The sequence below is a fragment of the Sinocyclocheilus grahami genome, unplaced genomic scaffold, assembly GCF_001515645.1.
Source record: "Sinocyclocheilus grahami isolate Dianchi unplaced genomic scaffold, SAMN03320097.WGS_v1.1 scaffold574.1, whole genome shotgun sequence".
NCBI lineage: Eukaryota > Metazoa > Chordata > Actinopteri > Cypriniformes > Cyprinidae > Sinocyclocheilus > Sinocyclocheilus grahami.
In genome coordinates this window covers 859,254-884,405 of record NW_015505753.1, presented here as the reverse complement: position 1 = coordinate 884,405, position 25,152 = coordinate 859,254, and the positions used below count along the sequence as shown (strand labels likewise).

The 25,152-nt window shown below is 37.0% G+C and overlaps 1 protein-coding gene across 1 annotated transcript in view; it reads left to right on the top strand.

The window, feature by feature from the left end:
- The window catches only part of cyth3b (cytohesin 3b), a 48,292-nt gene that overhangs the window by 12,184 nt on the left and 10,956 nt on the right, over positions 1–25,152 (top strand). The window contains exons 2-9 of the mRNA XM_016239731.1: positions 17,074–17,156; positions 17,524–17,588; positions 18,781–18,847; positions 19,089–19,207; positions 19,557–19,637; positions 20,598–20,710; positions 23,440–23,588; positions 23,887–23,998. Of these exons, the coding sequence (XP_016095217.1) occupies positions 17,074–17,156; positions 17,524–17,588; positions 18,781–18,847; positions 19,089–19,207; positions 19,557–19,637; positions 20,598–20,710; positions 23,440–23,588; positions 23,887–23,998 (789 nt within the window). The remainder of the gene's footprint in view (positions 1–17,073; positions 17,157–17,523; positions 17,589–18,780; positions 18,848–19,088; positions 19,208–19,556; positions 19,638–20,597; positions 20,711–23,439; positions 23,589–23,886; positions 23,999–25,152) is intronic.

The following is a 25,152-nucleotide window of genomic DNA, read 5'->3' as shown; positions in this document are numbered from 1 at the left end:
AGGTGTAAAACGCAGCCTAATTTTCATTTTTGGGTGAACTAACCTTTTAACTCGGGGGTTGCCTTACCTGGCTGCTGCTCTTCATGTTGGAATATAGCATATGGCTGGACTACTTTAATGGTGCTTTTTTTCTATTGCAGCATTGAACTGAGTAGGTGTGTCCACAGTGAAATCTCCACATCAAATATGTTCTTATTGGCTGTGCATATTGGCACATCTTACAGCAGTTTCATATTCAGTCTGGACAGACAAATGACCTGATGCTGGAATGTGTCTGGTTCTGATCTAGAGTGATTCTGATCTAGAGTGAATGAGTTCAACAAGCCCAAACTAGCATCTCTGTGTATAATTCCCTGTGGACGCGTGACAAACCGGTTTGCGATCATTTGTAAAGTGTAGCCGGTTAAATGGGTCACAGCTCATATTCCTGATAGCTGCTCTAGTATGAGTAAGCATGAGTCAGTGCACAGCCGCAATTGAGGGCTTCACCTGTGTTATGTCAGCAGCGACACTCCCCCACTGACCCTTCATTCATCACTTCATTACTGACAACAGTATGCTGTGGGTGGAAATCACTAATTACTAGGTTTGCTGTGCTGAGCTGTTTATTCCAGAGCTATACAAAAAAGGTGTCATAATACCTCTCTCATATCATTTGAGAAATGAAACATACTATTTTTGTATATAACTTTATGTGCTCTGCTTACTGTTTAATCATCGTTAGTCATAAATCATTGGCTTTCAAAAATGCATTTATGTTGTTGACATCTGAAGCAGAATGTGGTATTACAAACTAAGATTCCTTGATTTCTTAATAAATTTCCCCTTATTTCACAACCTCTTCCAGGTAGCTAAATGATTTCACATTTCTAAATGATTTCACATTTCTTTCCAAGCGTTTTTTATGAAATCAGGATTTAGGTTCACGAACATTCTTCCTTAAAATGGCATGTAAAGTTCACACTAGTGTACCCTGTAATAAATCACATATAAATTATAATAATCCATGGCATTTCTCTTTCAAAACGTTTTGATTTGTGTAATGTGCCACCTTATATGTTATTGTAGCACACCATTATTCTTGTGCTTTGTTACAAAAACTGTTGTTTTGGATCTTTTCTTATAACAGAAGTGAAATAATGAGGTTAAGGTCAAGACTGTAAGAAATACTTTTCTGTCTGCATGTGGTCACAAATACTTGTGTAACAGGGTTAAAAAAAATTAAATCAGTAGGGATCCATGACAAATGTAATATATTCTCAGAACACATTTAGAAATAAGTAAATATTGAAAAGGCTAATGTTGTGTAAGCTATCAGGTAGTTTTTATGCTATAACCAAACATGCAGCCGAACTGCAAGTTAATATTTAAATAATTTCAAGACATATTTGCATGTTCTGCGTGGTTGTCTGTTGCCGGTTAAGGGTCGTGTAACATGCAAGTAAACAGATGAAATATCTAATCTTTTTTGCTAAGTGTTTCATTTGGATTATTTATCAAAATAAATAATAGTTTTATTTTTAACATATTTATTTAAAATATTTATATATATTATATTTTGTCTTATATTATAACTGTGATATGACATGTCATTTTATGTCTAATATTGATATTGCTGAGACATCCAAACACAAAGAATGAATAACACTCTACTGCTAATGGCAATAGATACTTTTAAGGGTATAGTTCACTCTTTACAAGTTCATTTACACTACAAGTTGCAATACAATAATTTTTTTGTATACAGTTATTCATATTGAAGCCCTTAAGATATTAACATGTCAAATCCTTTTGGCAGAATATCGATGAAATCACTGTCACTGGGAGCCACACAGCAGCTGTTGTCCCAGAGCAACCATTTGTAACACATCTCAGAGATCATTGAAATGTGCCTCCGATTATCTTCATTTAAACTCCTCTTGACTGGCCCAGTTCTCTTCTTTTGCATCTCCACAGCCGGACTTAAACTAACAACAGCCTCTCCTATAGTTTATAATTAAACCCCAAAGTCCCAAAGAAATTCAGGCTAAAGGAATTGAGTTCACAAGGAATGAATAAAACACAAGTGTCAGAGGGACTGAAGAATGTCTTATGGCGCAATAAAGAGCTGCCAGGACGCCCACGTTTCAACCATAGTAACGTGACAGAGTGATTTTGTCTTTGCATTCCCCTCTCATACAACAGAGTACACCCCCTTCCTCACATGCAGATGTGGTGTCTGGACAGACAGGGGCCAATATAAACAGGCCTGTTAGGTGTCCGGCGGCCCAGTTTGTCTCATTCATGGCTCTCTGTCAGACAGCTGGAATCAAGCTCTAAACTAATTTCCTGTCTGAGTCATCGCAGGCCTCAGGGTGTTCAGAAAGAAGGTCTCACTGTCTCATCTTGATGCCCCGTGCCACATTGCACCTCAGATTTGCCTTGATAGACAAGGAGATTTTATATTTGATTGGATTCATTCTATAGAAGGAGATGAAATCCTGATGATAATCTGGATTTAATGGTGTCACTCCGAAATATTATCATCATTCAAAGCCACTGTATTTAACAGATTAAAATTTGAGCCACAGCAAAGTTAGATGGTATTCAGGCAGACAGAACTGAGGTTCCTCTGACTTTAGTCTTGTGTAGGCGTAGGCGTTTGACTATAGACTTATAATCTGGTCCTTATTGCAGGTTTTTCTGGGCAAGATGCACCTGCTTAGACAGGAAAAGATTATCTGACATGTAAAGAAACCAACTACAGTTCATTATATATTTGCTGGATATCATGCTGGATTACGTAATCAGATTCCAAAAACTGCACTGTAATTATAATTGCATTCTAAAATACTCGAAATCAGACTACAGTTACTTTGCATTTATTACTTGATTACAAATTTGGCTATTTCGAATTGCTGTTATTTGAAAACTCATTCATGGCTCTCTGTCAGACAGCTGGAATCAAGCTCTAAACTAATTTCCTGTCTGAGTCATCGCAGGCCTCAGGGTGTTCAGAAAGAAGGTCTCACTGTCTCATCTTGATGCCCCGTGCCACATTGCACCTCATATTTGCCTTGATAGACAAGGAGATTTTATATTTGATTGGATTCATTCCATAGAAGGAGATGAAATCCTGATGATAATCTGGATTTAATGGTGTCACTCCGAAATATTATCATCATTCAAAGCCACTGTGTTTAACAGATTAAAATTTGAGCCACAGCAAAGTTAGATGGTATTCAGGCAGACAGAACTGAGGTTCCTCTGACTTTAGTCTTGTGTAGGCGTAGGCGTTTGACTATAGACTTATAATCTGGTCCTTATTGCAGGTTTTTCTGGGAAAGATGCACCTGCTTAGACAGGAAAAGATTATCTGACATGTAAAGAAACCAACTACAGTTCATTATATATTTGCTGGATATCATGCTGGATTACGTAATCAGATTAAAAAAACTGTACTGTAATTATAATTACATTCTAAAATACTCGAAATCAGACTACAGTTACTTTGTATTTATTACTTGATTACAAATTTGGCTATTTCGAATTGCTGTTATTTGAAAATGATTGATTTTAATTTGACATTTTAAGAGGATTAGATCACCCAAAAATGAAAATTCTGTCAGTGATTACTCACCCTCGTCTCGTCCCAAGCCTGTAAGACCTTCGTTCATCTTTGGAACACAAATTAATATATTTTCGATGAAATCCGAGAGCTCTCTGACCCTCCATAGACAGCAAAGGAACTACCTCACATGCATCGTGTTACTCTCGTGAATGGTGGCAGACTGACCCGGAAGAGAAGAAATCTTTGCATAAAGTTGTTGTTATTTTGTTTTCTTCGCGCACAAAAAGTAGTCTCGTAACTTCATAAAATTATGGTTGAACCACTGATGTCATATGGACTGTTTTAACAATGTCCTTATTACCGTTCTGTGCTGTGGTAGGACCCTTGCTTTTCGTCCCAAGCCTGTAAGACCTTCGTTCATCTTTGGAACACAAATTAATATATTTTCGATGAAATCCGAGAGCTCTCTGACCCTCCATAGACAGCAAGGGAACTACCTCACATGCATCGTGTTACTCTCGTGAATGGTGGCAGACTGACCCGGAAGAGAAGAAATCTTTGCATGAAGTTATTTTGTTTTCTTCGCGCACAAAAAGTAGTCTCGTAACTTCATAAAATTATGGTTGAACCACTGATGTCATATGGACTGTTTTAACAATGTCCTTATTACCGTTCTGTGCTGTGGTAGGACCCTTGCTTTCTATGCAGGGTCAGAGAGCTCTCGGATTTCATTGAAAATGCCTTAATTTGTGTTCCGAAGATGAACGAAGGTCTTACGGGTTTGGAACGACATGAGGGTGAGTAATTAATTACAGAATTTTCATTTTTGGGCAAACTATCCCTTTAATTGTTAGCTTTCCATTAAACTCACAAACCCCCTGCAATTCCTTCACAAACCGTTTGGGAAACCTTGATGTAATGTACTGCACTTCACATTAACAACAACAAATGTAATGTATTTTCTCTCTCTTTGTAGTTTTATATCAATATGGTACAAGATCGTCCTGTTTAAATCAATGTGATAAACGAGTCAAAAGTTGTCTAAAAATAATCTAAAGTAGTCAAATTATGTGTAACGTAATAGATTACATTACTAACTACAATTTTTGTCATGTAATTTTGCAAATCCTTGTGTTTTTATCTAAATTCACTATCGTCAAAGATGATTGACAATTAGCATACAGTTTGGATTGGCGGTATGATTCTGGGTTACACTTTATTTCGATAGTCCACTTTAGACATTCTACTAACTATAAGTAACTTTGTAACTACATGTCAACTACATGTCAACTAATTCTCATTAATTTGCATCTACATGTCTACTAACTCTCAGAGTAGACTTAGGGTAGGTTTAGGGTTAGTAGAATAAGTTGACAAAGGAAGTGTTAGAAGATATTAAGCAGACAGTCTACTAATACTCTACTAACTGCTAGTTGACATGTAATTGCAAAGTTACTTACTGTTAATAGAATGTCTAAAGTGGACTATCGAAATAAAGTGTTACCTGTTTCTGTTCTGGGCAAGAACTCCCTGCGCATCCATGCAGCCTAGCAGGGTAAACAGAACAGAAGCAACATAAATGTATTGCAGATATTGTTAAAGTTCAATAATTGTATGTACACATTTTAGAATTAGTCTGATTCAAAGGAGATTTAGAAGGCTGAATCCTGACTGACGAGAGGAGGAGTTGGGGATGGAGGAGGGTAATTAGCTATTGAGCAATGCGAAAACTGCTGATAATACTGAGGATCCTTATATATGGATGCTTAGATAGGTGTCGTATTCCTATAGGTAGATGGGGATCAGCTGAGAGTCAGCTGATGCGAGCTTGACTAATGTGACATGTCAGAACGCTACGCTTGATATCTGGCATACATTTTAATACAAAATGGAATAAACTGATAGATATTTTGATTTCTTGCCACTAATAAAAATCTGCAGTCTGCTACTTTGTTAACATGACTTTAATTCCTTGTCAACTTTACAGCATTAAATAGGAAAATAGTGTGTCAATAATGCAAAATGACATTAGTAAACACGCAATTTTCAGTTATTTTGTGACCTTGTGTCCTGATATGGTTTTAATTTTCCAGTCAGGAAAGTTTTTATGTGCATCAGAAGGAACGTGAATGGAAAGGCCCATTTTAAAGTGACTTTACATCATTTGTATTTCTTCTAAAAGATTTACTTGACACAATGTTGAGGGAAAAGTTGTCAGCTAGTCTATCTCACTTCCAGCAGTTTCACAGTGAAGAGTCTGTTAATCTAATGGCACACTTGCATATTTATCGTTCTCATGCAAATCATGGTAGATGCTAGTAGGATGCAGATATGGAAGCTCACGGAGCCGATGCTGATTCTTTATGCACCTGTTCTGAGCTTAAACTTTACTCACATTATTAACCCAGAGGACTAAACCAGCATGAGAAATCAGATGCAGGCAAACCACTAATTATATGAGAAACAGCACAGAGCCTCAGCCAAAAATACTAATCTAATTTGTGAACGGGAGCATGACACAGGATGAGCTAAAAATAGGGGCATCAGGATATTTTCTCATCTGCTAAAGGAAAAGGAAGCTTTCTTTTTTAAATAATTTTCCAAATGGACTCCAGTGGCGATGAATAAGGCATTGTGAGGGTGCAAGGTTTCTTCTGGAGCGAGGTTTTATTGAGTTACGTGTGGAGTGGGTGAATTTAATCAACTTGGAGCTTTTGTTTGTGTTTCATTTTTAAATATTTGAAGCACCTTAAGGAGATACACGCTGCGCGGTGCCATCTGTTTCTGTGGAGTATACTGTGAAAAAAAAACAACTTCATGGAATATTAATCCAGAACAGAGATGCAGATTGTAAAATCAGCTTCGCGGCAGGAATGGGTCAATTGCTTGTAGTTAGGGTTTAGTGGTTTAAACAAACTCCTAACCCTAAGTACTTCAGCCGTCCCGCACCATTTGTGCTGCAGACATGAATGGTATTCCATTTTGTGTGGCTTGTTGTACTATTACTTTTTGAAATATTCAGATTTATGGTTATTGCCATGTGGATCATTAAATAAAATCCCTTAGACTTAGACTGAAGAAGAGACTTGAGCCATATCAAGAGAACAGGTTATTGCAGAGACTTTTGAATTTGGTGATTAATATACATATATGTTATAATGCCCTTTATAACAACTATGCTATGAAAAACTCAGGACATCAACCCCCCGCAACCACACACAACACCTGTTTTGCACAGGTAAACAACATCTAGTTTTGCATTAAAAATGTAAGAAATAATAACATATCAAACTAATGTATAATTTCTCAATGCAATATAAGATCTATATACTCTTTGCTGAAACTTTTCCTTCTGAACAACAACAAAAAAGAGTCACGATAACATGTTTTCTTTGTGTCAGATGGCTTTCCCAGACTAATGATCTGTGCAGATTCACATATGGCAATAACAGAGGCTGGAGGATCATCACCAGAATGAGCAAAACTCCAGATCTTTTCATCAGATTTAGCAGATTTAGTTGTTAAGGCTTTTGGGCTTCATTGCTCGTTCTAGCCCCATAAGGGAATGGCCCATGAGCAAGACACTAACACAAGCTAAATGCTAAATCAACATACTTCTTATGCACCTGTCCTCACGCAAAACACTATTCTTCGCCACAGTTGTAACTCAGCGTAACTGTAATTGTTCAAAATGTAATAGTAAACACTATCAAATATCCCCCTTTCCCCATCTTGCTCAAAAACACAGATATAATACTTACATAAAAAAATTTCAACATTGTTACTCTCCCCATTAAGTCTCATGTAAAGCATGCCGGAAATTACAGTTTCAGTTATGTCATCATACCTGAATCATTTTCAAGTAAACATTTTAGAGAATTACATTCACTGGAAGCAAAGAAATAAAGTTTAGAAGAGAAACGCAATTTTGTTGTGTAGATCACAAATAACAGGATGGAGTAAATCAGACAAACACTTCATTTTTAAGGACCAAGACTCTTAATTAACAGTGAATATGTGTTCTCTATTCTAAAGTGTTACCATTATAATCCATATGTTTTCTTTAGACACAAGCCAAAATGTTACTGAAGGTAGGTCAGTATAATGTCAATATAATTGTGCTTTTTACAACTTAATTTCACTATAAACAAAAGCGAAATTAGCTATAATATAGTAGAATTTTCAGTAATACTTTATTTTAGGGTCTCTTACTAGTTGCTTATTAGCATGCATATTACTAGAATATTAGCCATTTATTAGAACAAATTAAGCACATATGAATGCCTTATTCTACAACCCTAATCCTATACCTAAACTTAACAACTACCTTACTAACTATTAATAAGCAGCAAATTAGGAATTTATTGAGGAAAAGTCGTAGTTAATAGTGAATAAGTGTTCCCTATTCTAAAGTGTTACTGAATTTTCATTAAGAGAAAACTAAAAACATTTTGTTTGTCAATATTTAGTTTGCTGTAAATAAAGAAAACCTTAAGGCCACTTTATTTTAAGGTCCAATTCTCGCATTAACAAACCCTTAACTACAATTTTTTTCCTCAATGAACTCCTAATTTGCTGCTTATTAATAGTTATTAAGGTTGTTGTTAAGTTTAGGTATTGGGTAGGATTAGAGATGCAGAATATGGTCATGCATATGTGCTTTATAAGTACTAATAAACAGACAATATGTTAATAATAGGCATGCTATTAAGCAACTAGTTAATATAGTGAGAATTGGTCGCTATACTAAAGTGTTACCAAAAACTGCATTTAAAGAAAATTGTTAATTGTATCTTATTTTATTTATTTATTTTTATAGAGACCTTTATTTGCTTTTAGACAAACTGAACATAGATTTTCAATTAGACCAAAAAATGCATTTTAAATAAATGACATGGCAATTGCTTGTCTGTTTGTTTGTAGTGAGTTCATGGTGCAGTCCTGGAAAAAAACTTAACTTGCCCTTGTTGTGTGGCTATGAATAAAGTTTGTGACTCATTATTGAAACCAGCTCAGATTCAGGTGCCACTCCCAATTGAGTGTAAACCATTATGTCAAGTTATATTGATGATATCAATTGTGTCAGTATGAGTAAAACAAAATAATGAGGTTGCATCACAATTAACAATAACATAACATAATTTCAGCTACAGTGACTACATACAATAACAGAAAACATTCTCAAATTTTGCTTCCCCCTTCAAAACTTGACCATGCTATAGTTGTCAGCGTGTTTTTTAACATTTTGCTATGTGTCTGCTAGGGTGTTGTGGGAGGTTGCCAGAGTGTATTGCTGTACTATTACGACTGTAGTGTGTGCTGAACGTTGTTAGCATGTGCGATTGCTGGGATTATTCTAGGTGGTTGTTTGGCTGTTATACAGTAGACGCTTGTTAGGACATTGCTAAGGGTGCGAAAAATGTATACTTCCTTAAATAGCAGTAAATCTAAATACAAAGCAGATTGCCTTAAAACTTAATAACCATGTACTGTCTCCATTTACTGTTCCATGCAACATTTTAACAAACTCAACTCACGCTTCCTGATGAAACTTGACCTTGGTGAATATATGGTGAGTTTTACCAATAATAAGCTGAACACTCATGATAACTGAATGTGCCAGAGACTGATGTGGTTTCAGAGCAGAGGTGGCTGAACTGGTTTTACCTGAACAGTTGGTCTGTATAAGTATGCAAACTATGCGTATAGTGTGTTTTGAGAGCAGCGTCTGTGGAATAAATGCAGACACATCGTGCCTGTATCTGAGTACTTCAGTTTCCCCGGGGAAATCATTCTTCTGACAGTTTCCAGTGTGGTCCGCTTTGAGGAATGGCTACTATGCCGCATAAAGAACAACAGATATGGGCAGAGAGTGATGGTATGTACCGCATATATTGTGAGATTTAATATGGAAGACATTGTGCTGTGTACTTACGTAGACACAGAACTATGTTTTTTTTTTTGTGGAAATGTGAGGTGTAAGTGCATGATAAGGCAGCTCTGTGTTTGTGTGGTTGCTATCGTTATGTGCTGTAAGTCGTCTAATCTGCACTGCAGATGGGCAGAGACATCCTCTCTATTGTCCCGAGGCAGTCCTGGACAATATCAGGATGTCTATCCAAGACTTTCCTTCATTAGATGTTCCCAGTCTCCACAAAGGACGTAGAGCTCGTGATCTGAACGTTTCTCTTTTAAGCTGAAGTGTCTTTTTCGTATCCCAGCAGAAGCAACTATAAGTAACCCATTGGTAGCTTGATTCTCTAAAACTTGTAAACGCTAGCTATGTTTCCATCCAAAGATTCGAATTAAACTTGTGCGCAAAACTGGAATATCGTATGAAACATATGCGAATAAATGCAACATTTTAACAAACTCAACTCACGCTTCCTGATGAAACTTGACCTTGGTGAATATATGGTGAGTTTTACCAATAATAAGCTGAACACTCATGATAACTGAATGTGCCAGAGACTGATGTGGTTTCAGAGCAGAGGTGGCTGAACTGGTTTTACCTGAACAGTTGGTCTGTATAAGTATGCAAACTATGCGTATAGTGTGTTTTGAGAGCAGCGTCTGTGGAATAAATGCAGACACATCGTGCCTGTATCTGAGTACTTCAGTTTCCCCGGGGAAATCATTCTTCTGACAGTTTCCAGTGTGGTCCGCTTTGAGGAATGGCTACTATGCCGCATAAAGAACAACAGATATGGGCAGAGAGTGATGGTATGTACCGCATATATTGTGAGATTTAATATGGAAGACATTGTGCTGTGTACTTACGTAGACACAGAACCATGTTTTTTTTTTGTGGAAATGTGAGGTGTAAGTGCATGATAAGGCAGCTCTGTGTTTGTGTGGTTGCTATCGTTATGTGCTGTAAGTCGTCTAATCTGCACTGCAGATGGGCAGAGACATCCTCTCTATTGTCCCGAGGCAGTCCTGGACAATATCAGGATGTCTATCCAAGACTTTCCTTCATTAGATGTTCCCAGTCTCCACAAAGGACGTAAAGCTCGTGATCTGAACGTTTCTCTTTTAAGCTGAAGTGTCTTTTTCGTATCCCAGCAGAAGCAACTATAAGTAACCCATTGGTAGCTTGATTCTCTAAAACTTGTAAACGCTAGCTATGTTTCCATCCAAAGATTCGAATTAAACTTGTGCGCAAAACTGGAATATCGTATGAAACATATGCGAATAAAGCGTCGTTTCCATCCAACGAGTCAAAGAGAACAAAATCATCACGGTAACACTTTATTTCGATAGTCCACTTTAGACATTCTATTAACAGTAAGTAACTTTGCAACTACATGTCAACTAGTAGAGTATTAGTAGACTGTCTGCTTAATATCTTCTAACACTTTCTTTGTCAACTTATTCTACTAACCCTAAACCTACCCTAAGTCTACTCTGAGAGTTAGCAGACATGTAGATGCAAATTAATGAGAATTAGTTGACATGTAGTTGACATGTAGTTACAAAGTTACTTATAGTTAGTAGAATATCTAAAGTGGACTTTCGAAATAAAGTGTAACCAATCATCACTTCCTGATAAACTGGCACTAAATAGCTATCTCTAAGAAAACTAGGAGAAGCCACTGAATATAATAATATTCATATATGATAAGTTGCTTGCGCCTCAGAGCGAGCAGATGAAACACAACTAATGTGGTCATTGCTTTCGCAGTCGTGTAAGACAATTATACAGAAATACTTTGACGACAGCGCAACTTTAGCGTTAAAGTCACATGTCTTTTTCGATGCGCATGGAGGAATTTATTCGGTAAATGTGTTTCCATCGTAGTTTATGCGCATTTTTTCTTATCGGATAAAAAGTTGTTCCTACTCAAATGTGCGCTTAAGTTTTTTATGCGCATTTTAAGAATTTATGCGCATGTTAGCGTTTCCATCCAGCGTTTTTTTTAATGCGATATTCCAAAATGTGCATAAAAATAGGTGGATGGAAACATAGCTACTGTGATGTGAATGTTGGGTGGAACTACTGTAAATGTGGTGGCTGTAGAAAGTGATTTTGTGCTTGGATTTGAGGAGAGCACAGCATTACGCAAGCTTTAAGCAGCCTTAGCAGTCACAAGGCACCTCTCTATTGTCCCGAGGCAGTCCTGGACAATATCAGGATGTCTATCCAAGACTTTCCTTCATTAGATGTTCCCAGTCTCCACAAAGGACGTAAAGCTCGTGATCTGAACGTTTCTCTTTTAAGCTGAAGTGTCTTTTTCGTATCCCAGCAGAAGCAACTATAAGTAACCCATTGGTAGCTTGATTCTCTAAAACTTGTAAACGCTAGCTATGTTTCCATCCGAAGATTCGAATTAAACTTGTGCGCAAAACTGGAATATCGTATGAAACATATGCAGTGTTGTGGAAGCCATTTTCCAGAAAAAAAAATTCCAAATAAAAAAATTTAAAAGATGGTTGTACAAGACTTTTTAATCTCACAATTCTGAAATTTTTCTTTATATTTTTCTTTCTTTATATCATGCAATTCTGAAAAAAAAATTGTCAAGATGTAAACTCGCAATTGCGAGGTTTGTAGAGATGCCTAAAAATTATGTGTGGTTATATATGAATAATAACAATTATTATTATGATTATTAAAATATTCGGTATATATTCAATAAGAAATATTACCGTTATACTAACACTAATTTACTGTAAATGCTTAATATCTTCTAACACTTTCTTTGTCAACTTATTCTACTAACCCTAAACCTACCCTTACAGTCTACTCTGAGAGTTAGCAGACATGTAGTTGCAAATGAATGAGAATTAGTTGACATGTAGTTGACATGTAGTTACAAAGTTACTTATAGTTAGTAGAATATCTAAAGTAGACTTTCGAAATAAAGTGTAACCAATCATCACTTCCTGATAAACTGGCACTAAATAGCTATCTCTAAGAAAACTAGGAGAAGCCACTGAATATAATAATATTCATATATGATAAGTTGCTTGCGCCTCAGAGCGAGCAGATGAAACACAACTAATGTGGTCATTGCTTTCGCAGTCGTGTAAGACAATTATACATAAATACTTTGACGACAGCGCAACTTTAGCGCAAAGTCACATTTCTTTTTCGATGCGCATGGAGGAATTTATTCAGTAAATGTGTTTCCATCGTAGTTTATGCACATTTTTTCTTATCGGATAAAAAGTTTATCCTACTTCAAATGTGCGCTTAAGTTTTTTATGCGCATTTTAAGAATTTATGCGCATGTTAGCGTTTCCATCCAGCGTTTTTTTTAATGCGATATTCCAAAATGTGCATAAAAATAGGTGGATGGAAACATAGCTACTGTGATGTGAATGTTGGGTGGAACTAAATGTGGTGGCTGTAGAAAGTGTTTTTGTGCTTGGATTTGAGGAGAGCACAGCATTACGCAAGCTTTAAGCAGCCTTAGCAGTCACAAGACGGCTAATATCTGAGTGTGGATGCGATGGGGATGTTCTTGAGCGAGGTTTAGATTAATCTGTGGACTGGTGGATTGGTTCACCTTTTGATCCCTTGTTGGAGGCGAGGGAATGAAATGGATGATGGGAATGAGGTTTATTCATATGTAGATCTGTCCTGTATCCATACACTGCTGATGCTGTGTATGAAGGAACCAACTCACATTTATCTAGTCAATATAACAGAAAAGGTGTAGATCATATGAGTGGTGTTTGCCAATCCAACAGTGTCCACCATAATGCTAGAGTGTTGTGGAAGCCATTTTCCAGAAAAAAAAATTCCAAATAAAAAAATTAAAAAGATGGTTGTACAAGACTTTTTAATCTCACAATTCTGAAATTTTTCTTTATATTTTTCTTTCTTTATATCATGCAATTCTGAAAAAAAAATGTCAAGATGTAAACTCGCAATTGCGAGGTTTGTAGAGATGCCTAAAAATTATGTGTGGTTATATATGAATAATAACAATTATTATTATGATTATTAAAATATTCGGTATATATTCAATAAGAAATATTGCCGTTATACTAACACTAATTTACTGTAAAATATAAAAAAATCATATAATATTAACAATTATTTTATTTTATTTTACAATGCCACTAAAATCACAGTACCCAAATAAAATGTACCTGTATAGCGTTTTCACAATAATCATAAAGTTAATATTTATAATATCTAAATGCTTTATAGTTGCATTTAGCAGATTAGATCTGTACTGATTATACTGAATGTATGTGGATCAAAAATGTATGTGGATTTAAATAGCTCTGCTATAATATACTTTACATTTTGCAGCAATATAAACAATCACAAACCTGAGATTGGCTATGTATATACTTTTTGTGAGTGTGCTGTATGCAGATCAGGTTGGTTGTACCATATATCCAACTTTTAATAGCTGGGCAATAATATAGCCAAGCAGTTGCCTTGACACTAAATCTCTTCACTTTCAAACATTAAACCATCAGGCTTTTATTTATAAAATTACAGGGAATCGTTATAGTTTCTCCTTTGCTGGCAACAGGTTTATAAACATTTCTTATTACAAATTTGGTGAAATGGGTGTGGCACATTGCACGTTCAATTGTACTTTATAAGCGACCCAAACTCAAAGGAGGTGGAGCAGCATTTACTGCAAACTAAACCACTCTGAGACACTGTTCACCATATCGGCATATTGAATTTATTTCAATATGACAAATAATTTCAATATGCCGAAAAAAAATTTGCATGAAACTCTGTCTGCACTCTTTGTGCTACCGATGTGAGTAGCGAGAGAGTCTGAGACACTGTTCCCCATATCGGCATATTGAATTTATTTCAATTTATTTGGTTGAAAATCACATAGAAAATTATTTGAGGTTCCACTCACATCGGTAGCACAAAGAGTGCAGACAGAGTTTCATGCACATTTTTAATAATTAGGGTTAAGAGTTAGGAGCTTGAACTGACATATAATAGTATATTTAAATTCACACACTTGACACGCCAACGTCACAATAAAGAAAGCAAATTTTTTGGCACTCAAGTTTCCTTTTCCCCTTGTTGGGTTAACTTATAGGTCATGTTTAATGCATTAGAGCCACAGTGATATCAAATTACCCTGTACCACAAGAAGCTTGTGTGTGCGCATGCTCACTAACACACAGTGGGGGTTTGTCACCGAGTCCAATAGGCCAACAATCGAAGACATTTGCCTCTTTTATTCCAGCATGGGAATTCTCTCAGATGATGTAGGATTTCTGTGTTGTAGACATATAGGTTTGCCTGTGGGGGATCACTCAATAAATGCTGCTTTATGCACGCTGTCAAAGAGAACCCAGAAACCATTGTATGCAGCCAGGACGTGGTTAGTGTCATCATTTTTGTCTTTATGGAAAACATTCATTGTTTCCATGAACCCTTGTTTTCCGAGTTCGCCGTAGTCACCCCACTATAGACGTTGCAGGCCATCAGAAAGCTTTGAACTAATGTTCAGTATCTTTTCATGCTTTTTGACCTAGAAAGGGTTTTAGCAATTGACAACTGAATGTGAAGTGAAAATGGGCGATGAAATTCAAAGCAGCTTAGTGGAGTGATGCAAATGGGATTTCTCTTCCCAAGCAATGCATACAGGAAGCTGGTGAGCGCTACAATCTGCTCCAGCAGAAATACTGAAGTGACCTACTTCCTCTGGCTGCTGAATGAATCTCAACCATCTTCACGCAGAATCTGAGGAGCCTGATGGTGGACTCAAACACTGCTGGTGTTCGCGTTCACACATTTTCTGCTTTTATACTTTTCGTCCAAATGATGTTCTTTAGATTTAACCAATATGTCATCGTGCCATATTCATTCATTTTAGTCTGTTGCCAGACTGGAATGGCATATAATTGCAGTTGACAATAATAGTGAACATGAAAATCAGACATATAAAAGAGTATCCTAAAGCTTCTTTTTCATGTATTAGAGACAACACAGAACAACCACTTTAAGACCTCTGTCAATGGAAACCGCTGCAGTGGACTAAAAGAATCAAAGAATCAAATCAAAACCTCTTTCAAAGAAAGTCTGTTCTCTTGGCAGCCATATTCGCAATTTCTCCAGACAGCTATTTTGGGCATCCAAGACCAAATACTATCTGCTTGAATGGGGAAATCCTGATAAATTAAATAAATATATGATAAATTATTACATATTTCAAATAAGCAACAAAATCTGACATGAACTGCCCCATAAACATTTGTTATGCTCAAATAACAATACAAACGCTTATATGTTAAGCTGAATGCACATGTGCAGTCCCAAGTGTCTCAGGACACTGACTGTTTTTATGGCAGCCACAACTTCTAACAGCAGCTGCAGTGACTTTACCAACTCTTCTGTGTAGAATGTGAGAATTATTCCACCATATTGCGTTGTGTTTTTCTCCTATTCATGAGTAATGTGAATTTTTGTATATCGAAAGTATTTGAAAGAATGCAGAAGCTGTTAGATTCTGGGAATTGGGGAATTTGACTTCCTTCATGAAGCTTTATAACAGGTCCTGCTGAAAAAAAAACGGAAACCATCACAGAAATTCAAATGATTTCCACTACAAATATCAAGCAATCAACTATTAACCATTAAAACCATTAAAAAATGGTTTCCTGTAGTGTGTTTTGGGCCATATTCCATTAGGATTTAGTGGTTTTAACAAGCCACCAATCGAAGGTGACAAATCACCAAAGACTGTTAGAGTTTTTATTAAAACCAATACAAATCCCATTATAACCAGTAAAACCATTACAAATTCTGTGATGGTTTCTATTGTTTGATCACTTTTCTGCCCAGTTTAGATCCAAACATGATCAAACTCACCTGTAACTTTCTAGTAATCCTCCTGAAGACATTGATTAGCTGGTTCAGGTGTGTTTGATTAGGAGCTAAAAGCTGCAGGAAAGTAGAAAAAACTTTTTCTACGCGGTTTGGCCGTTCGTCCACACACAAACGCAGCACCAGGTCACTGAAACCGAACATTTTTGAAAACGCCTGCCAGGGTGAAGATTCCTACAGCGGAGTTTTTGGCTTGTGACGTCGGGGCATGGGCTGTTATCTCCGCCTACTGGAGACTTTTTCAGGCTTCTGATTGGCCAACATGGCTTTACGGTTGAGATTATATTGCCACCTGTTGGTTTGGCATGCTCTTGACAGTGCTTCATAGCATGCGTTTGCGTTTTCATGTGGACGGAGATTTTTTTTTAAACGGAAGAAGGAAAAACTCAATTTACAAAAATACTCATGTACGTGTGGACATGGCCTCAGATTGTTCATACGACCCTGGCTCCTTTTATGGCTATACTCATCAGATGTCTGAGAAGAATATTTATGGAGGATCTCTCATTTTATGGCAAAGAATGTCCCAGTAATTCACATAGAGTCTGGAGATAGTATGACTGGAGTTTGAATGCTGAGGGAAACATCTGACCCACATTATTGCTGATTTGAATATGGTATGCTCTTCAACGTTAAAACAGCCAGTGCTCATATAAACACACGTTTACAGGTGTCCTACGCTTGTGTTTTGTTACAGTCCCTGAAGATCTGTCCTTAGAGGAGAGAGACGAGCTGTCCAATATACGACGCAGGAAAAAGGAACTGCTGGATGATATTGAGGTAAGAACGTAGTCAAAAGAAAGAGAATTTGATAATAATAATAGTTAATTTTATATTAGATCAAATAATTATTAAATGAATTGTATCCTCTATAGTGAGCTGCCATTGCGTTCTGAACATAACCTTTATTTTTCTTCATTGAATGCAACATAAAAAGCACCTCGTTTGGTCTTCTCTGGTTAAATAGCTTTAGAACATTGTAAAATGCATTTGGCAGGCAGTTTCATCCAAAGAAACTTACATTGCATTCAAGTTCCACATTTTTTCGTGGGAATCGAACCCATGACCTTGGCAGAGTTGGTGCATTATTTGGGTTACAGGAATGTCGTATAGAGTTTACTGTTTGATGCGAGCCTCTGTTTTACAGCGGCTGAAGTTTGAGATCGCTGAAGTGATGACGGAAATCGAGCAGCTCACGTGTGTGGGCGAGAGGTGAGTTATGAGAGCTTGAAATGTTTCCTTTTCATTACAGTCCAACTGAAGCTCATTCATATTTGCACCTGTCTCTCTTTTGTCTGAGGGTCCTCACTGATCTGTCCTCTTCCAAACATTCATTAAGCGCTCTGTTCACAGTGTGTCATCTGGTTGAAAGGTCATCACTGCTCACACACCTGAGAGGACATGTGTGCTTGTGTGTGCTTATGTGTGTTATTGTGCTTACGGGAATATAGATTGACTCAGTGTGATTGAATGGATGTTGAATATATAGCAGCTGATTTTAAGTGCAGATTGTTTAATTAATGAATATGTCGCAATGTAACGCAGCTTTGCAAAAAGGCTGTTATTGAAGAATGCAGCGGTTAAATCTATATTTGACACATAATCAAACCCACAACACATAAGTAGACCCATATGACTATTTTCACATTTTCTGCACCGTTTTTTTCTGGGAAAATCAGCTGAATTCTGTGGACTTTAAGCATGCAAAACTGTGCTAAACAAAGCTAAAAGCACTGCACTCTTATTGGTAGCTAAATATTTTGAACTGTAAGCATTTCATAAACAAAGATGTAAGTGTGAGGGATATGGTGAACTTTGTGAATGAAGGTCATTTCGTGTGCACAGATGGTGTTTACATAGACTTCTTAAAGGCACAGCAGTAAGACAAACTAACCATTGTTTCGTTGTAACAGCCAGAGTTGAAAAATGTCATTAAATAAAGCAATAAGCCCCAAGAAGCCGTGGTTTACAGCGAATTTATAACAGCTAAGGGGCGTTGTTAGGAACGACGCGAAGCAGAAACGGTTGTGGTTGCAACAAAGTGGTTGGCAAGCAACAACAGACATAAACAAAGGTGTATGTTTGTAGAGTAATTTACAACAGCTTCGAACGCGGCTCAACCAATCAGAATCAAGGACCGGAACTATCCATTTTATAATGATATTTAAGATTATTATAAGTGGACCACACTGGGAAATTAAAATCAGAGGAAAATATAACAAGTCAAATCAACAACTATTTGTGTCAATAAGCACAGGACTGTTCGTTTTAAAAGTGTGGTTATTGTTTTGAACTCGGTTTACTCCATACGTCGTATCTGCAGGCAAATCATACAAGAGGTTCTTTGTCTGCCTTCATTCTTATTAAGGGGTTTTTGTTAAGGCATATTTACTTCCATTTGCAGCAAAACAACACAGAGAAACAAACAGATTGCAATGGGAAGGAAGAAATTCAACATGGACCCCAAAAAGGTAAGTTTCATTTTTATTGTCTGTTCTACAATGACCCAGATATTTGAAAATCTTCACAGATGTCAACTATTTTAATATGTTTTTAAAGCCTTTAACCTTTAAATTATAGTAGTTGTACTGAGCGATCAACCTTGTGACATTTTCCCTGACGTACTGTATTACATTTGGACGTTTTCCACATCATTTCCCTGACATTTATAGAGTTTATCCTAAAATCCTTTTTAAATCAAATTCCTTGTAGGGGATCCAGTTTCTGCTGGAGAACGACCTCCTCCAACAGACCCCTGAAGACATCGCTCAGTTCCTCTATAAAGGCGAAGGCTTGAACAAAACTGTTATCGGGGATTACTTGGGGGAACGGTAACCCTTTACTTCATTCCTGTGGTTTTTTTACCCTTGTTTATTCAGTGCATGTCAGTTGCGCTGTGAGAGATATGTGCCTGATTCATCACAAAAATCCTCCGGAAATTGATTGTCTGGATTTAGTGAGGAAAACAGCAGCAGTGAAACGCAACATGTGTGCCTCTGAGGGAAATGGACCACCTCTTGGAATGTGCCTTGTCAAAACAACAGGATTTCTTGAAGCATAGCTGTAGATACAAACAGACGAAGCAGCCCACAAATGCTGCTGAACATCTTGAAGGATCTTAAAAATCGACTCTTTGCAGAAAGTAACCATTTCTCCTGTGTGTGGTTGTTTTTCTCGTAGGGATGAATTCAACATCAAAGTGCTCCAGGCTTTCGTAGAGCTCCATGAATTTGCCGACCTCAACCTCGTTCAGGCTCTGAGGTGTGAAAAGCTTCTCATTCTTCCCCAAAAACTGTATGCACGCCACATTTCTAGACACGTCGAAATATAGAGGACTTTTGGCTTAGAATTATCCCAGTAATACAATAATGAACTGGTTTAAACTCCAAAATCATTACACTCTTAAAAATAAAGGTGCTTCACGTGCCATAGAAGAACCTTTTTTTGTCTAAAGAACCTTTAACATCTAACAAAAAATCCTTTGTGGCGAAATAAGGATCTTCAGATTATAAAAAGGTAAGAAAGAGATGGTTCTTTAAACTGAATGGTTCTTTGGGGAACCAAAATGGTTCTTCTATGGGATCGCTGTGAAGAACCTTTTAAGCACCTTTCTTTTAAGAGTGAAGATCAGACTATTACGGTACATTTTTTAATAATATAAACTTGTTCACACTTTATTTTAAGGTCCAATTCTCGCCATTAACGAAACATTTACTATGCCTTTGCCTCAAACTCCTAATGTGCTGCTTATTAATAGTTAGTAAGGTAGTTGTTAAGTTTAGGTATTGGGTAGGATTAGGGATGTAGAATATGGTCATGCATTAATACGTGCTTTCTAAGTATTAATAAACAGCCTATATATAAGTAATATGCATGCTAATAAGCAACTAGTGAGAATTGGTCCCTATACTAAAGTGTTACCATCAATTTTAATAATGTATTATTTTTTTTTGCATTGTGGCATTTTCATGACAATTAAAAACAAATGTAATGCCAAAATATTGATTACTGTAATATAAAATAAATTGTGAATAAATGATAGTAAAGTATGTATATATAACGGTACTATTTATGCTTCTACCATTTTGATTTGGAAAAAAACAAATAACACTATGATTAAAAATACGGTAAAACAATTGTTTGATTTTGTGGAAATGTGACCTGGACTTGTTTAGATTCACTCACGACTGATTTTATGATGGATTTGCTCTCTCCACACAGGCAGTTTCTCTGGAGTTTCAGACTTCCTGGTGAGGCCCAGAAGATTGACAGAATGATGGAAGCGTTTGCGTCCCGGTACTGCCAGTGCAACCCGGGAGTCTTTCAGTCCACAGGTCAGACATGTGCGAAACGGCCAGTGTCCATACTAATACAAACCTTCCTTCTGTCCTGACTCTATTTCATAGAGAGATGTTTGTCAAAAAAACATCAGGCCCAAAACATGCTCAGTCAAATTTGCATGTTTTTCCTTAGATTTATCTGATAAATCTCAAGTCTGCAGAAAAGCACATTCCAGTTGTCTGATCACAGCTGATAGATTATGAATGTTATACTGAAATGAATGGTTGGTTTGATGGCGATGGTGTTATGTCTGTTAGTCAACGCCCTGCCATCTGCCGGACAGGCTGAATTTAATGCTGGATCTGAATACTGGCAGAACAGACACTTGTTTAATGTCACTTTTTTAGAGTTAAGAGCTCATGTCACAATGTGTTTAGAGAGTAAACAGTGACTGTGGTGTACTGAAGCTGTACGAGGACAGCTCAGTCTGGCAGTGAAATCCCACTCACATTCTCACCGCACTAGTGACTCACACCCACGCTTATGTCAGGTTTTGGCTCTAAAGTAATACTAATAATTTTTTTTGGTCTCACTTAAATGTTCAGAATATTAGGGGGAAATAAGTTTTGGTAACACTTTAGTATAGGGACCAATTCTCACTATTAATTAGTTGCTTATTAGCATGCATATTACTAGCATAATGGCTGTTTATTAGTACTTATAAAGCACATATTAATGCATGACCATATTCTACATCCCTAATCCTACCCAATACCTAAACTTAACAACTACCTTACTAACTATTAATAAGCAGCAAATTAGGAGTTTGAGGCAAAAGTTAAAATAAAGCGTGTAACGATTCACACTGGGAGAACTGGAACGAAGGTGCGAGGCGACGAGGAGTGATGCAAAATCCAAAGTATGTAATAAACACAAAGCTGGGAACACAGAACACGAAATTACATTTAACAGCAGACAGGAAACGAGGGGCAGAACACACTTTAAATTCACAGTAACTAATTAAACACAGCTGGAACCAATAGAACTAAATAGGGACATGAACAGGAAAAACCAAATATGGGCATAATAATCAAACTGGAGCATGTGGGGGAGGAAAACACAACACGAGACATGGAACAGAGTCTGACAGTGTGACTGAAGATTTTATTTATGCTAATTTTTTCAATGACAAGCCTTTAAATTTAAAATAACAGTTTTCCATTTTAAAGGGGTCCTATTATGCTTTTTCACTCTTTCAATTTTAGTCAGTGTGTAGTGTGTATGTTTGGGCATAAAAAAGATCTTTAAATTCACAGTAACTAATTAAACACAGCTGGAACCAATAGAACTAAATAGGGACAGGAACAGGAAAAACCAAATATGGGCATAATAATCAAACTGGAGCATGTGGGGGAGGAAAACACAACACGAGACATTTTTAAAAATCCCTTTTCAAGAACTACAAAAGAATGGCTACTTTGGACTACAGCGTTGTTTTCCAGGGCGTTTGTGATGTCACAAAGCGGCCCATTAGAATATCATTAAAATAATTCCCGTCTACGGAAATGCGAATGGTTGGGGGGTGGGGTTAGAATGCTTGGTTGACGGCTCGTTTGGACTACAGCGTTTGTTTTCCGGGTTTTGTGATATCACAAAGCGGCCCATTAGAATATCATTAAAATAATTCCCGTCTACGGAAATGCGAATGGTTGGGGGGTGGGGTTAGAATGCTTGGTTGAGTGCATCAGACTGTCACGGTGTTGCTGTGCCAGAGAACAGGCAGGACGACGAGGATGGAGGATACAAGAAACCTTTAATAACTTAACAAGAGGGTAGGCGCACACGCACAGGGTAACATTCACAATAACTGACAAACTGGAACACAATGGACAGGAACTGATATAGGGTGGATAACGAGGGGCAGACAGGTGAGCACAATGAGGTGATTAACTCATAATGAGAACAGGAACAACCAAATAAGGACACAGAGGGAGAAACCATAATAGACAGTCCACAGGGGTGTGACACAGACAAGACGACGACGAAGAAGAAGTGTGTTTAAGCAGTTGTTGACATAGTATCTAAAACGTGATTTAGCCAAAAAAATAAAAATAAATAAACTACAACAATAACGTTACCACTCCTATATGTCTTGCAATATGTGACCATGGACAACAACACCAGTCTTAAGTGTCAATTTTTCAAAATTGAGATTTATACATCATGAAAACTGAATAAATAAGCTTTCCATTGATGTATGGTTTGTTAGGATAGGACAATATTTGGCCGAGATACAACTATTTGAAAATCTGGAATCTGAGGGTGCAAAAAAAAATCAAAATATTGAGAAAATCGCCTTTAAAGTTATCCAAATTAAGTCCTTACCTATGTATATTACTAATCAAAAATTAAGTTTTGATATATTTACGGTAGGAAATTTACAAAATATCTTCATGGAACATGATCTTTCCTTAATATCCTAATGATTTTTGGCATAAAAGAAAAATCTATAATTTTGACCCATACAATGTATTTTGGCTATTGCTACAAATATTAGCAATAGCCAAGCAAATTGCTTCCTTTTTTTGTGGAAACTGTCTGGAGTCAGTAAAATTTAAAAAGAAAGAAAGAAAGAAAGAAGTGGAGTGATGCAATGGACATAGATGAGTTTTATTGGGTTTTTTTTACAGATGTGTCAGATATTTTAGACAAATAATGTGCGGTATTGTAGTATTATAGTCAGTGTAGTTATTGAGTTTTGTATATGTTTTTTGTCTTTCAGACACATGTTATGTTCTGTCCTTTGCCATCATTATGTTAAACACAAGTCTTCACAATCCCAATGTCCGGGACAAACCCGCCGTAGAGCGTTTCATCTCCATGAACAGAGGCATTAATGATGGAGGAGACCTGCCAGAGGAGTTGCTCCGGGTAACAGCCACTCACTGGATCTCTGATTGCCAATGCTGAAATTATAGATTAAGCCATTAATGATGAATGATATAACACAACATAACAGATAAACTAGCTGAAGTAAGAATTTCTTCTCTCTGCTGGAAAAGCCCAGTTCGGGGGCCAAGCACTAACTGCAAGAACTTGACTTCCTCTCCTCTTTCTTCTTCAGAATCTTCTTCCTCTCTCACTTTCCATAGGAAAGTTTTAGGATAGTTTTAAATATATGTGTTCATCTGCGTACATTAAAAGCTCTAATGTCCCTTCTCTATCACAGAACCTGTACGAGAGCATCAAGAGCGAGCCCTTCAAAATCCCTGAAGATGATGGCAACGACCTCACACACACATTCTTCAACCCGGACCGAGAGGGCTGGCTGCTCAAGTTAGGTCAGAACCAGACTCTTACAGTCCCTTCGCCCTGATATTTTCTGCCGAGATATGGTTTTACGCACATGCGTCAAATTAGATAGTCTGTTGGAGCCTGTAGGTGGTGTCAGGGAAAGCTGTGAACACAGTGCTGCTCATTAACATCCTAATGGGTTTTTCACATCACTGCGAGGTATGGGTAATGAAAGGTTCATATTTTGGTTTTGGGAGTCTCCAACAACAGGTTGACATTTACTTTCATTGTCTTATAATATGCATTTATTTTTACCTTACTTGTTCAACGACTCCCAAATGCTTCGCTCAACGATTCATTTTTCCAAACCCCTCCTTTGCGTGACGCTAATCTGCGGTGATTGGTCCGATTGCAATTCATCATGAGCCTGTAATGCCTGATAAAGCAGCATTTGTGAGCGTAGTGCTGCTTTGGGTATAACGTTACCGGGGAAACCGCTATTTTTACCGCTCCAAAAGTGGCACCTAGTGGCAAAGAATGAATTTGCATTTTCATTCTGACCAACGCGAAAAGACCAACAAGTGGGCGGGCAATATGCTAATGTTTCATGTTGACGTCAACATGAAACGGCTTGGGATTCGTTTTAAAAACGACTCGTTTCAATGATTCAGAGTCGACTCTTTCTTTTGAGAGACAATAACTTTATACACGGTGCACTTTCAGATTTAAAACTTTGCAGGATGTTTTCATTCACTTAGAGCTATGTTACACACTGCATGAAAGATCATTTTCAAAAATCCATAATGAAGACACATAATGAAGAAAAAAAAGATGTGTAACATCCAATTGAAACTTTAAGCAAGCGGCAACCTGTTTTACTTTGTAATCTGATGTAAAATGGATTTGGCAAACTCTAATCTGACTGGATAACATTACACATCTTTTTTTTAGTTCGCCTGGGTACAAAGTTATGTTTATAAGTGGTACAATGAGAGATTCTGAGGAAAAAAATTATTACTGTATTTTGTTTTTTTTTGTCAGGTTACTACATTTACATTTAGTCATTTAGCAGACGCTTCTATCCGAAGCGACTTACAAATGAGGACAATAAAAGCAGTCAAAACTAACAAAAGAGCAACAATATATTTTAAAGTGCAAATGACAAATCTCGGTTAGCCTAACGCAGTACACGTAGCAAGGT